At 39.2% G+C, this 15,278-nt stretch overlaps 2 protein-coding genes across 8 annotated transcripts in view; one reads left to right on the forward strand and one right to left on the reverse strand.

Moving 5' to 3' along the window:
* Positions 1-15,278, forward strand: part of trpc5a (transient receptor potential cation channel, subfamily C, member 5a) — a 137,214-nt gene that overhangs the window by 90,700 nt on the left and 31,236 nt on the right. For 6 of the 7 annotated variants that reach the window (XM_067442065.1, XM_067442066.1, XM_067442061.1 and 3 more), the window contains exons 5-7: positions 12,746-12,885; positions 13,818-13,850; positions 14,833-15,155. In XM_067442065.1, the coding sequence (XP_067298166.1) occupies positions 12,746-12,885; positions 13,818-13,850; positions 14,833-15,155 (496 nt within the window). The remainder of the gene's footprint in view (positions 1-12,745; positions 12,886-13,817; positions 13,851-14,832; positions 15,156-15,278) is intronic. The other variant, XM_067442068.1, reaches the window with a different exon arrangement.
* LOC137073490 (uncharacterized) lies at positions 2,208-5,115 on the reverse strand. Its single transcript, XM_067442069.1, has 5 exons — positions 4,428-5,115; positions 4,252-4,311; positions 4,117-4,164; positions 3,793-4,032; positions 2,208-3,628 (listed from the first exon to the last, which is right to left on the reverse strand). Exons 1-5 carry the CDS (start codon positions 4,522-4,524, stop codon positions 3,084-3,086), a joined length of 990 nt encoding a protein of 329 aa, XP_067298170.1. The 5' UTR covers positions 4,525-5,115; the 3' UTR covers positions 2,208-3,083.

Below are 15,278 nucleotides of genomic sequence, written 5' to 3' on the forward strand. Positions count from 1 at the left end.
CAAAGGATAACGATAACATTAAATTCTTACTAACGTGTATAGATGTATTTAGCAAATATGCATGGGTGCGACCGTTGAAGAATAAGACGGGACAGGAGGTGACTAAAGCGTTTGAATCGATATTAAAAGAGCAGCGGGTGCCAGAAAAGCTCCAAACGGATCAGGGAAAGGAATTCCTCAATAAACATTTTCAGCAATTAACAAAAAAGTATAACATACATCATTTTACCACAGCCAGTGATTTAAAAGCTTGTGTGGTCGAGAGGTTTAACAGGACTCTAAAAGGCCGCATGTGGAGATATTTAACGGCCGTCAACTCTACACGCTACTGCGACATCTTACAAGATCTAGCCGACGGGTATAACTGCAGTTATCATAAATCCATACGAATGAGACCAATTGATGTTCATAAAGAAAATGAAACAACCGTATTCAACAACTTGTACGGAAAGCTCCGTAAAGAGACACCTGTCTTTGCTTATAAGATAGGCGATGTTGTTAGAGTGTCTAAAGTCAGAAATATATTCTCTAAAGGATATGAACAGAATTACACAGAGGAGTACTTTACTATAGTAGCGTGTATACCCCGACAGCCACCGGTATACAAGATACAAGACTACGATGGAGAGGTTATTGATGGGTGTTTTTATGAAGAGGAACTACAGAAAATTATTGTGAGTGATGATAAATCATTCAAAATAGAAAAGATTTTAGATAGACGTCGTAGGGGTAAAACTATGCAGGTTCTTGTAAAGTGGTATGGCTGGGGACCAAAATTTAACTCCTGGGTATCTGAAAAGGAAGTGGTGAACTTACAGAAGCCCTTAAAGGCTTAGGGTTTGTAAGACACCTGTCATTTAAGGAGAAAAAAATTATTCATCATGATCGAAGAGGGTTTCTACATTACATTACCGTGAGAGAGAATAGAGGCGACTATGTGTCAAATTTGATTGATTGATGGGGTCATAAAAATTCCATAACCCCCCCTCCTTCCCCCCCTCCCTCCCACCGGACTGGACACCTGTTCCTGGACACAATTTCCGGACACCTGTTTTATGACTATCAGTTTGACCATCTGTTTTCTTACCACCCTCCTCCTCCTATACACCCCCCTTTCAAAGGAATTTATGACTGTTTTTGTAACTTTGTGTGTGTGTGTGTTTTCGTAACTGTTTGAAAACAATCAAAGAATGTTTCAAATGTACTCTTGAGTGGGGTTTTGGCATAGGAATAGCAGTGACAAGTATAAGATCATGGAAATCAGTTTTTATTAAACAAAGATTGTATTTCACATACATTTTAGATGTTTAAAAACATTAAAAACGTCTCTGTTAAATACAAGGGTATGGTATGTTTAAAGATAAAGACAAGTTAAAGTTGTTTTTCTCTTTGACATACATACAGCTTGTTAAAAAAGTCAATGTTCAATCATTTAAAAAAGTAAATATAAAGACAAGTTATAGAGTAGGTTCAAAAAGGTATATGTATTAAACATATCAAAGAAAGAAAGTACGAATAATGTTATTTCACTTACACGAGTTTTCTTTAGGAAAAAAACAATGTTTTCTTATGGAGCTTGGTGTAAAAGCGTCCTCTCTCTCCGATGGCAGAAGCGGAATGAGCTGTGGGAGCGTGTGTAAAGACACACCCCCAGTCTCCGCCCCTAACACTCCCATTGATCTGGTACAACGAATAAAAGTAAAATAAAAAATAAAAGCTAAACAAATAATATTAAGTTGTTTCACATTAGATTGTAATGTTCCATTTTTATTTAGTTTAGACAAAACAATGTTTTCTTATGGAGTTCAGTGCAAAAGCATCCTCTCTCTCCGATGACAGAAGCGGAATGAGCTGCTTGAGGCTGCGTAAAGTTCCCCACCCAGTCTCCGCCCCTAACACTCCCCCTCAATGCTAGAGAATGCATCAGTTAGAGTTCAATAATAGTGAATAAAAGTTAATAATACTTATTTTTGTTTTAACATGTGTTGTTTAGTTCAATGTAGTTTATTTATTTGTTCATGACACTATCAAGACTAATTGTTTCAACACACACACACACACACACACACACACACACACACACACACACACACACACACACACACACACACACAGCGGGCGCCACCAGATCTATCCATCGCGATCGATATCCTAAAATTCATTTGAGTATCATTTGAAACCTCTTTATTACTTTGAGCAGCCCGTTCTATCTGATCTATGAATAAATCTGCATTGTGATTATTTTCAGGCGTTAAAACAGCATTAATAGCCGTAGGTAGATTGGCCCCTGTTAGTGAAATATTGATATACCCCGTATCCCCAGCCATTAACCTGGAGAATGTAACGATTTCATCTAAAATCGTATTGAGAAGAATGTTATAGGCAGCTAGGTCCGTAGTAGCTATATCGCCCGGGTTTAAAGTTCTGTGAATTTCTAGACCATTGAATCTTGGACGTGCTACTACTGTGAACTCTCCAAAAGTGCCCCCTTCTGTGGCAAGTCTACGAATTTCGTCTTGGTTTAAATTAATATTAGGCATTAAGGATTCTCTAGCTGATGGGATCACGCCCCCGACCTGATCGTTATTATTATTATTATTTTGTGTAGTCAATTGCAGCCATTCATGCTGGTTGCTTATGAGATTTTGTAACGTTTCAGTTCTGTTAAGGATATTGGGGTTTATCATGGTTAGTTGGTGATTTATCAGATTACGCAGTTCACCGCTTCTAGATCGGTTAGACTCTGGTTCCCCATCAGTTTCCCCGTCTTGTAAATTATAACATCTTTTAGAAGCCATTGTTTTTGCTTTTTGTTTTAGTTTTATTGTAAAGAGACAAAATTTATATTATAGCAAAACGTGTGCCCCCGTTGCCATACACATACATGAATGTCAAGTGTTTTACAAATAACAAGTACACATGTAATACATAGAAATACCCAATAATGACGGTACAAAATATTGTAAACGAATCAAAAATGCATAAATGAAATACAGATGAATCAAACGGTTACATCAACAAAAATGAACCAAATCAGTTACTGCTACTACATCAAACGAAATAGCAGAACTACAAAAATATTATCATCTTCTATCCCTCATAATTATATCATACAAATCAGTCAACACTCTTTGAATAATGTTTAATCTCTCGCTAAATAATGACAGTGTTATTACTGAAAGCTGTTGCTCGTCTCTTACTTCGTGTAATGCACCGGCCAGTTCCATGCGTAGTCCACGATTTTCCTGAATAATCTGCTCGTGGCTATTCATCCAGAATTCAATCGCCCGGTCTAGCGTTTGTTGGTGTTGAATCTGAGCGTCGATTATGGTTTGTAGATTAGCGGCGATGGTGCTTTGAGAAGCACGCACGATCTCCTCGGTCTCTTGATACGACAAGGGTCTCCCCACAAGATCTAATATACGTTCGAAATTACGATTCGTACGACGCAGGGTGTCATAAGACAACCTGTGTAGATCTCTTTCGTTGAACAGCGGCTGTATTTCCGCGTGGCCCGAATCGCTCTCATCAGAACTTGACTCGGCCGAGTCTGAGAATTCAGCGCCGTTCCACGCGTCCAGCTGGGAACTCGTAAATAACTCCAGTCCTCTATCTTCGTAGTCTTGTCCTGTAAAAAATAAATAAAAAAAAAATATATATATATATACATATAATTTATTATTATTATTATTATTATTATTATATATATATATATATATATATATATATATATATATATATATATATATATTAGGCTAGGTAAAAAATTATGATTACACATTGATAACTTACCGTTATTTTCTGATGTTCTTAAACGCTGTGTACCGTGAGGGTACACGCGATCGCCATAAACTTCCCTGAGTCGCTTTTCCCCACGGGTTGATGTTGTCGGTATAGCACTATCATCGGGTAATGCGGACGAATTGCTTGGTCCCGCTGACACCTGCTGTGGAGCGATGACGTCTTCAGTGACGCTGCTCGAGCTGGAATCTGGTACGTCACCTTGTATCTCTGATGGAGCATCTCCAGCCACTGAAATATAGCAAATATATTATTATAACAATAAATAACCCTTTACAATATAACGACAACAATCGCTGGCCTACGGACTCTCACCATTAATAATATCTTGAACGACATCCCCGACCAACAACGCTTCGTCAACTATAAAAGACATACACGTTATTAAAAAGTATCGTTATTAGATTCTGCAATGGTTGTTCTTTTAATAGATAGTGGAAGAACACTTACATATTTCGTCCAGAATTATTTCAAGGCCTTCATCAAAATATAGACCAGATTCGGACACATCTGTAATGTTGAAAAGTAAAAATGTTAGGTCTAATACACACACATGATTCATCGAATATCTAAAATATGTATAACAGACACAGACGATATAAATATGTAAATAAAAATGTTTATACCTGCGTTAGAATTTGATGCCATGATGTTGGAGTTTTGAGTAGACGACTGCACCCACGGGAGACTGAGATCGAATTTGTTGTAATGTCTATAGGTCATTATCTTACATTTTAAAGGTTTTTCAGCTTGTCATAAAGTTTTTTTCTTTCTCCAGAACTCTAACACCCCCTACTATCACCTGGCACCCCATTCCTCCCCTTCGTAGTTAGTTTATTGTTTAAAAGGCTCACGATGCTCTCTTTTTCCCACGCAAAAACGCACTAGACCAGCAACAGATATTTTTAAATTACAGCTTATCGTGATTGCAGCTATACCCTTTAAATTTTAACACATGCCAGATCTGCAGTCATAAATGACAGCGTTTTTCCCCGCGCAAAAACCCACCACGGGATTTTACACGTGTGTGTGTGTGTGTGTGTGTGTGTGTGTGTGTGTGTGTGTGCTGCGGGTGTTTGCTACGATAAACTCGGATGACTGGTTTTATGGATCCGAACCCTTGTCAAAGTTCACCGGCCACTGACCGACCAGTCACCCCAATCACTATGTCACGAACCATCTCTAGAATATCTAAGAGAAAATAATTATACGCAGGCCTGCTAAGGTGTGATAACCCGTCACAGCATGTGTCCCCCTCTCCCCCTCTGCGCGCGCGCGTGTGTGTGTGTGTGTGTGTGTGTGTGTGTGTGTGTGTGTGTGTGTGTGTGTGTGTGTGTGTGTGTGTGTGTGTGTGTGTGTGTGTGTGCGTGTATGTGTGAGAGAGAGAGAGAGAGAGAGAGAGAGAGAGACTACAACTACAATTAGAGTTGAAAGAGTTAAGAGTGAATAACTAAAGATAAAACTATGATGAACTAAACAAAAATGTTAACTAAAAACTACCATTATTTTAAGTGTTATTTGTTTTTAATTATTTTACCATTATTTAGATTTTCACCTCTGTATAGACTGGGTGTTTTCTTCTGCTATGAGGGGAGTGTTAGAGGCGGAGACTGGGGGGGCTTTTACACGTACCCCTGGCTTTCACTGACGATTTAGCCATGGAAGGGAGAGGATGCTTTTGCACTGAACTCCATAGGAAAACATTGTTTTGTCTAAACTAAATTAAAATGTAATGTAAAAATAACTTAATATTATTTTCTTTTAATGAAAAGTGTGTGTGTGTGTGTGTGTGTGTGTGTGTGTGTGTGTGTGTGTGTGTGTGTGTGTGTGTGTGTGTGTGTGTGTGTGTGACTTGAAACAATTAGAGTTGAAAGAGTTAAGAGCAAATAACTAAAGATAAAAACAAACAACTAGAAACGACCATTATTTTAAGTGTTATTTGTTTTTAATTATTGTACCATTATTTAGATCTTCACCTCTGTATAGACTGGGTGTTTTCTTCTGCTCTGAGGGGAGTGTTAGGGGCGGAGACTGGGGGGGGGATTTTACACGTACCCCTGGCTCTCACTGACGATTTAGCCATCGAAGGGAGAGGATGCTTTTGCACTGAACTCCATAGGAAAACATTGTTTTTGTCTAAACTAAATAAAAATGTAATGTGAAAATAACTTATTATTTTGCTTTTATTTTTTATCACTGCTGTGTGTGTGTGTGTGTGTGTGTGTGTGTGTGTGTGTGTGTGTGTGTGTGTGTGTGTGTGTGTGTTGAAACAATTAGTCTTGATAGTGTCATGAACAAATAAATAAACTACATTGAACTAAACAACACATGTTAAAACAAAAATAAGTATTATTAACTTTTATTCACTATTATTGAACTCTAACTGATGCATTCTCTAGCATTGAGGGGGAGTGTTAGGGGCGGAGACTGGGTGGGGAACTTTACGCAGCCTCAAGCAGCTCATTCCGCTTCTGTCATCGGAGAGAGAGGATGCTTTTGCACTGAACTCCATAAGAAAACATTGTTTTGTCTAAACTAAATAAAAATGGAACATTACAATCTAATGTGAAACAACTTAATATTATTTGTTTAGCTTTTATTTTTTATTTTACTTTTATTCGTTGTACCAGATCAATGGGAGTGTTAGGGGCGGAGACTGGGGGTGTGTCTTTACACACGCTCCCACAGCTCATTCCGCTTCTGCCATCGGAGAGAGAGGACGCTTTTACACCAAGCTCCATAAGAAAACATTGTTTTTTTCCTAAAGAAAACTCGTGTAAGTGAAATAACATTATTCGTACTTTCTTTCTTTGATATGTTTAATACATATACCTTTTTGAACCTACTCTATAACTTGTCTTTATATTTACTTTTTTAAATGATTGAACATTGACTTTTTTAACAAGCTGTATGTATGTCAAAGAGAAAAACAACTTTAACTTGTCTTTATCTTTAAACATACCATACCCTTGTATTTAACAGAGACGTTTTTAATGTTTTTAAACATCTAAAATGTATGTGAAATACAATCTTTGTTTAATAAAAACTGATTTCCATGATCTTATACTTGTCACTGCTATTCCTATGCCAAAACCCCACTCAAGAGTACATTTGAAACATTCTTTGATTGTTTTCAAACAGTTACGAAAACACACACACACAAAGTTACAAAAACAGTCATAAATTCCTTTGAAAGGGGGGTGTATAGGAGGAGGAGGGTGGTAAGAAAACAGATGGTCAAACTGATAGTCATAAAACAGGTGTCCGGAAATTGTGTCCAGGAACAGGTGTCCAGTCCGGTGGGAGGGAGGGGGGGAAGGAGGGGGGGTTATGGAATTTTTATGACCCCATCAATCAATCAAATTTGACACATAGTCGCCTCTATTCTCTCTACCGTGCAATGCATCGAGGGTCGTCTACCCAGAAAACAGAATATCTAATTACAGAACCCGACTGGGAAAAACTATAAATCTGAAGGGGCCGTGGGAAGTGGCTCTAGCTGAATTTGAATATCCCATATCATGGCATACCTTTAATGAAGAGGACGCTTCCTTTATTATCAACTGTGACCAAAAGCTGCTACAGCCTGTTGCCGGGGAACATTTTAACGTTAGTGACGGTATTAATATACATATCGATAATAAGGCTCAAACTATACCCGTGCTGCGTAATAGTTTAAAGTCCGGATATTATGAGGATGTACCATTTTTGCTCCGGGAGATAAATGCGTCGCTACCTCCACAAACACATCTCGGGTACGATCATATAAGGAATAAGGTTTTTCTAAAATCCTCTCAAAGGATCTCATTAACATTTTATGGAAAACTGGCGGTCATCCTGGGGGTCCAGCCAGGGGTTTCTATAGAAACGAACCCTCACATCCATGAAGGTCAAGAACCCAGAGCTGTGACTATAGTATATGCACCGTACCAATCAGACATAAGGGGTGGATTTTACACGTTATATCTGTACACAGACATTATAGATTATCAATCGGTCGGTGACGTATTCGTTCCTTTATTAACAACCGTACATATAGACGGTGAGCCAAACAAGATAGTCAGTGTTAGATACGACAAGCCTCATTACGTACGTGTTAATAAAAGCACTATTACAGAGATTACAATTGAAGTGAAAGACGACCAAAATCAAGACGTACGGTAATGTAATGTAGAAACCCTCTTCGATCATGATGAATAATTTTTTTCTCCTTAAATGACAGGTGTCTTACAAACCCTAAGCCTTTAAGGGCTTCTGTAAGTTCACCACTTCCTTTTCAGATACCCAGGAGTTAAATTTTGGTCCCCAGCCATACCACTTTACAAGAACCTGCATAGTTTTACCCCTACGACGTCTATCTAAAATCTTTTCTATTTTGAATGATTTATCATCACTCACAATAATTTTCTGTAGTTCCTCTTCATAAAAACACCCATCAATAACCTCTCCATCGTAGTCTTGTATCTTGTATACCGGTGGCTGTCGGGGTATACACGCTACTATAGTAAAGTACTCCTCTGTGTAATTCTGTTCATATCCTTTAGAGAATATATTTCTGACTTTAGACACTCTAACAACATCGCCTATCTTATAAGCAAAGACAGGTGTCTCTTTACGGAGCTTTCCGTACAAGTTGTTGAATACGGTTGTTTCATTTTCTTTATGAACATCAATTGGTCTCATTCGTATGGATTTATGATAACTGCAGTTATACCCGTCGGCTAGATCTTGTAAGATGTCGCAGTAGCGTGTAGAGTTGACGGCCGTTAAATATCTCCACATGCGGCCTTTTAGAGTCCTGTTAAACCTCTCGACCACACAAGCTTTTAAATCACTGGCTGTGGTAAAATGATGTATGTTATACTTTTTTGTTAATTGCTGAAAATGTTTATTGAGGAATTCCTTTCCCTGATCCGTTTGGAGCTTTTCTGGCACCCGCTGCTCTTTTAATATCGATTCAAACGCTTTAGTCACCTCCTGTCCCGTCTTATTCTTCAACGGTCGCACCCATGCATATTTGCTAAATACATCTATACACGTTAGTAAGAATTTAATGTTATCGTTATCCTTTGAATAAGCAGACATATCGACCAGATCCGCTTGAAACTGTACATCTTTTCCGTACACTACAACTCTGTTTCGCTTATATTTTATAGGGGCCGTCCGATGTAATGTATAGGTATCTTGACTGGACAGCCAGTCGGTCACATCCTTATCTTTCAGACGTATACCATATTCTTGTAATATTGTTTGCTTTAATCTTTGTTTACCACCAAAAGCGCCTGGGCTTGATGGATTGTAATATATTTTTTTCATGAGCTCAGACATGTCGTCTATCTCTCTCTGCGTTTCACAAAATAATGATCAGATGAACGGTGACATACAAATTTTTATTTCAGAATATATAAAAAGTACATGTTTTACAAGGACAAATTATATCTCGTCCAAATAAAAAAGAAAATTCACACACGTTGCATAATTTTTCACTAACATGTAATCAACCAATGTATCTATAATTTTACATACATCGTCAGGTTCATTTCTTGTCATCAGTATTACACATACATCAGTCACATAAGTACAAAGACATAATATGTTGCCTATTTTAAAGGATTCTTTACATTCAGGCATCATTTCGAGAATATTTGTTATAGTTGTACATGGTATACCATTGCAGCCAATAGCCATGTTTATCATATCGCCCCATTCGTTTGACAATCTCCTCACAACATTCATTTGGATCTTTAATTTCACTAATCGTCTACACACATCACTGTCTGTTACATTAACAATCTTGTACAGCAAATTTGATATTTCACACCTGACCCGTTGTTTAAAGAAATATTCAGACAGGCAGTTAGAGCAGAGAAGGTTTCCCATTGCAGGATCAGCAGGTAGAATCAACAACGGCAGCAGCAGCCTCGGCGGCTAACTTCCAGTTGTCAACGGCGTTGTAAATCACTTCCTCGCAGCTTTCATCCACAAGCTTCTGCCTCATAGAGGCCAGTTCTTCCACAATGTAGATCTCATCTCTTAGATCGCACAAGACAGATTCAACAGTACCTTGGATTCTTTGCAGATGAGGTGTTAGACCGAACGGCTTCAGCGTATTTGCTAAAATGTTTTTTAGCTCGGGCTTAAGCAGTTTTTGACTGATCTCGTCGTAACAGCCGTAAAAATAATAGGGAGCAGGTTCAAACAGACATGAGTGTCTTGTTTGCGACGGGTGATCCACTTCGCAGCCTGCACATTCCTTTTTCATTCGTTTATCGATCAGGTGTTCCAGAAGGACTGTAACGACGGCCTTAATGATTCTGTGCCCCGTTACACCAATGCAGCCATCCACACTATCCTCATCGGGAACCCCAGCGAGGGGTCCTGGGGGAGAATAGTTTGCGAGGAATGCCAGATTATTAAAACCCAGTTCTGTGCAGAGCGTAGTCAGCCAGGTGTTGCATTTTTGGTGATGACATCCATCTGTAGACAATGAAAGTTGTTCGGTGTTGAGAGGTGTAGCTTCGTTTTCTTGAGACATGATGCTTGAATGCTGTAGAGGCTTCTTCTGCGGCAGATATTTAATGTTTGTAGAATGTGGGTGGGGCTACATGAACACCACGCCTACTAGGAACGCACCATTCAGGGTGAAATAGCTTCACTTTGACGTTGTTGTAGCGATCAAACGCTTCACACCACTTAAACATCCTGTCTATTTTAAAAAATACATCTTCCAGCACAGGTACGTCTTTCCACTGAAACATAAATTTAATGCGATAGTATTTCAAATGATCCGCCTCAGATATGGGCCACGTACGCTCCGGCAGTTCCTTTCCAAAATCGCTTCCGAGTATGTACACATAATCTTCGGGGTGTTTGTTAACATGATCTCCGAGCAGTCTGAATCTCGTCCCCGTCAACCCGTTCCACTCGGCTATAAACAGGGGCTCGTCTCCTCCGTCTTTCAAATCGCGCCACACTTGTGTATAAAATAGAATCCATTCCTTTTCTGTGAAAACCAGTTTTGGGTCATCCGGTGTATTCGCCGTGTATCTATCATCGTTGTCGATATTGATCAACCTAACCTCTCGTGCGTTTTTGTTAAAATTGTAACTACACACACGAGTGCCCGTCAAATGAAAATCGTATTTGACATTATCCAGCGGTTCATGGAGAAACCTGGATAGGCAAGGCCCGTGTTTCTTTCTCGGGGCTAAAGATAGATGATCCATAGACTCGACAACGGTTCTCTCTGGAGTTTTAGGTGCAGATGCTTCAGCCATTGTTACAGAATAGTTTTCTATTTGAAAACAAAAATAAAAACACAAGCTGCTTTCTGTGTTTAGATAGACTGCTGAATTGCCCGGCCTTTTAAACACACACCGCAAGGAGTGTGGGGGGAGCAGGTGCATTCTCCAGCGCCGATGGGCGTGTTGGGGGCGGAGACTGGGGGTGTGTCTTTACACACGCTCCCACAGCTCATTCCGCTTCTGCCATCGGAGAGAGAGGACGCTTTTACACCAAGCTCCATAAGAAAACATTGTTTTTTTCCTAAAGAAAACTCGTGTAAGTGAAATAACATTATTCGTACTTTCTTTCTTTGATATGTTTAATACATATACCTTTTTGAACCTACTCTATAACTTGTCTTTATATTTACTTTTTTAAATGATTGAACATTGACTTTTTTAACAAGCTGTATGTATGTCAAAGAGAAAAACAAACTTTAACTTGTCTTTATCTTTAAACATACCATACCTTGTATTTAACAGAGACGTTTTTAATGTTTTTAAACATCTAAAATGTATGTGAAATACAATCTTTGTTTAATAAAAACTGATTTCCATGATCTTATACTTGTCACTGCTATTCCTATGCCAAAACCCCACTCAAGAGTACATTTGAAACATTCTTTGATTGTTTTCAAACAGTTACGAAAACACACACACACAAAGTTACAAAAACAGTCATAAATTCCTTTGAAAGGGGGGTGTATAGGAGGAGGAGGGTGGTAAGAAAACAGATGGTCAAACTGATAGTCATAAAACAGGTGTCCGGAAATTGTGTCCAGGAACAGGTGTCCAGTCCGGTGGGAGGGAGGGGGGGAAGGAGGGGGGGGTTATGGAATTTTTATGACCCCATCAATCAATCAAATTTGACACATAGTCGCCTCTATTCTCTCTGACAGGGGTCAGCATGGGCATCCTGACTGGTCTGCGGCTATGCAGCCCCATATGCAACAAACTATGACGCACTGTGTATTCTGACACCTTTCTATCAGAACCAGCATTAACTTCTTGAGCAATATGAGCTACAGTAGCTTGTCTGTTTGATCGAACCTTACAGGCTAGCCTTCGCTCCCCACGTGCATTAATGAGCTTTGGCCACCCAATACCCTGTGGCCAGTTCACCACTGTTTCTTCCTTGGAACACTTTTGATTCTGACCACTGCAGACCGGGAACACCCCACAAGAGCTGCAGTTTTCAAGATGCTCTGACCCAGTCGTCTAGCCATCACAATTTGACCCTGGTCAAACTCGCTTAAATCCTTATGCTTGTCTGTTTTGCCTGCTTATAACACATCGGATTTAAGGACAAAATGTTCACTTGATGCCTATTATTTCCCACCCACTAAAAGGAGCCTTGATGAAGAGATAATCACTTTACCTGTCAGTAATAGTCATAATAATTACCTGTCATAATGTTATGCCTGATCGGTGTCCTGTGCAACTACATGAAACTGTACTTTGATAAGCCCATAATTATTTTCTTATTATGACCAATAACCCATAAAAGTGTTTTAAATGTAGGAGAAATTAGCATGCAAGATTATTAATGCAATATCATCTAATATACTGTATATGCAGTTATAAATTTAAAATATTTTCCAATAACTGATATATTGTGCATCACAAGTTTATTCATAAACGTTTGTGTGTTTTGCTCACAGGCTTCATATGGGCCGAGATTAAGGAGATGTGGGACGGAGGTTTTAATGAGTACGTCCATGACTGGTGGAACCTGATGGACTTTGCTATGAATTCTCTCTATTTGGCCACTATTTCTTTAAAGATTGTTGCTTATGTCAAGGTGAGCTCCTCTATTAATTGTTTCTCTCTCAGTTCATCTCAGTTTGCTCATACGAATGCACGCGAGCACATGCACGCAGACACACTCCAGACTTCATGACCATCTGCAGCTGTGTTAGTCACCCTGCATAGAAGGGGTCCAGCCCACACGAGTCCCTTACAACGTGCTTGTGTGTGTGTGTGTGTGTGTGTGTGTTTGTGTGTGTGTTTGTGTGTGTGTATGTGTGTGTGTTTGTGTGTGTGTGTGTGTGTGTGTGTGTGTGTGTGTGTGTGTGTGTGTGTGTGTGTGTGTGTGTGTGTGTGTGTGTGTGTGTGTGTGTGTGTGTGTGTGTGTGTGTGTGTGTGTGTGTGCGCACACATGTGTGAGATGATAAATCCAAAGGTCCAAGACATATCATTTATGTTCTGTTTTGCATTTGGACATGTTTTTAAGAAATGCATTTGGAGCTACAGTATAAATGTTTGTGTGAATGTTCCTGACTACATGCATTATTATAATGTTATAGTGGGAATAGAGGATGAATTTATTAGCCAGCTTATATTATGATCCCAGTAGAGAGCAGAATTTAAAGCAAGAAGAGCTCAGCCATGCCTTGCACTCAAAAGCCAGCCTTATTTCTCTGCCCACTGAAACATGGAATTGAAGGATGGTGCTTAGGGAAGAAGACATCTTGTTCCACCCTCAAGTGAAGTTGTGTGAGGCGAAGGCTCAGGAAATGTCTAAGAACCTGTTAGACCTTTGACTCAACTGCCTGAAAAAAGACTAAGACACATCCCGAACAAAAACAAGTGGAGGAACGTCCAAATCTGTAGTTGCTTTTCAAATTAGTTTCTTTATCAAACCATTTCAAAACATTCTGGAGGGAATTCATTAATGATTTGAACCTGTTGCTAGTGTTGTGTCATTTGCATCTGTTGTCTGTATTGTTACAGCACCTGATTCATTCAAGGAATTATTCAAATCAGGTAATGGTGCAAACACACCCACAAAATTAGTGCTGATGGCATATGATTTGCATCATAATTTTTACTTTTAAATCTAGGCCTGAATCGGGTCTTTAAAATGCCAAAATTTTGCTTGACTACACAGCACGTCTGGATATATGATAGTCATACTCTTCTCCATCTTTTGATCATCATTTGATGAATTACTGCTGCCACTATCACTAGAAAATATACACAAACATCCATTTTAAATACAATTACCGCCAGCTTCTGTAGGTGGAAGTAGCGCAGCGTTAACTGCATCAGGCAAATAAGCCGATCCATTCATGTTCGTGAATCCGATCCATTGAGCCACATTTGCATAAAAAGGAGGCTTAGTTGCCCAGAAACAAATGATAGTGACTTGGCAGTGAATTTAAATATGCATGATGCAGCACTATACCAGTGCATTTAGCACCTGGTTATGTTGGACTGTGGGTGTTACAGTATGTGAAAAAGGCTAAAAATGGACTCTTCACAGATATGCAAACACTTGGCCAACCAACTGCAAGCATGGTCCCATTGTACATACACTACCGTTCAAAATATCTTGAGCAGGGCTACCGTTTTCAACACTGATAATTATAAGGAATGTTTCTTGAGCTGCAAATCAGCATATTAGAATGATTTCATCAAGGAGCATGTGACACTGAAGATTGGACTAATGATTCTGCAAATTCAGATTATATATATTACATTATATATGAAATGTTATTGAAATAGAAAACTGTTATTACTGATTTTACTGTATTTTTGATCAAATAAATACAGACTTGGTGCGCATAGATAATTCTTTTTAATATTCTTACCAACCCCAAATGTTTGACCGGCAGTGTATTTAACATGCATTCTTGCAGTATTATTGCATCATGTTTGTGTAGTTGGAACCCCTTAACGTTCTAGCACTGAAACAAAATCATGAAATAGTTAGTAATATTTCTGAATGTTTTTATTGTTTCTCCAGTATAACAGTTCTCGTCCACGAGAGGAATGGGAGATGTGGCATCCGACGTTGATCGCTGAGGCTTTGTTTGCCATCGCCAACATCTTCAGCTCGCTCCGGCTCATCTCCCTCTTCACGGCCAACTCGCACCTGGGCCCATTGCAGATTTCTCTGGGCCGCATGCTGCTGGATATCCTCAAGTTCCTCTTCATCTACTGTCTAGTGCTGCTGGCTTTTGCCAATGGACTCAACCAGCTTTACTTCTACTACGAGACAGAGGCGGCAGATGAACCCAACCACTGCAAGGGGATCCGCTGCGAGAAACAGAATAATGCATTTTCTACGTGAGTTTATCAGCTTTTATTGCCAGGCTAGCAACTTCATATTTTATCCCTCCCTTTGCTATGCGTTTGTTGTTATATAGTTATTTGAATCAGTTTGTTTAGATGGTTAATTTAAATGAATCA

Source organism: Pseudorasbora parva, chromosome 4, assembly GCF_024679245.1.
Source record: "Pseudorasbora parva isolate DD20220531a chromosome 4, ASM2467924v1, whole genome shotgun sequence".
NCBI classification, from domain to species: Eukaryota; Metazoa; Chordata; class Actinopteri; order Cypriniformes; family Gobionidae; genus Pseudorasbora; species Pseudorasbora parva.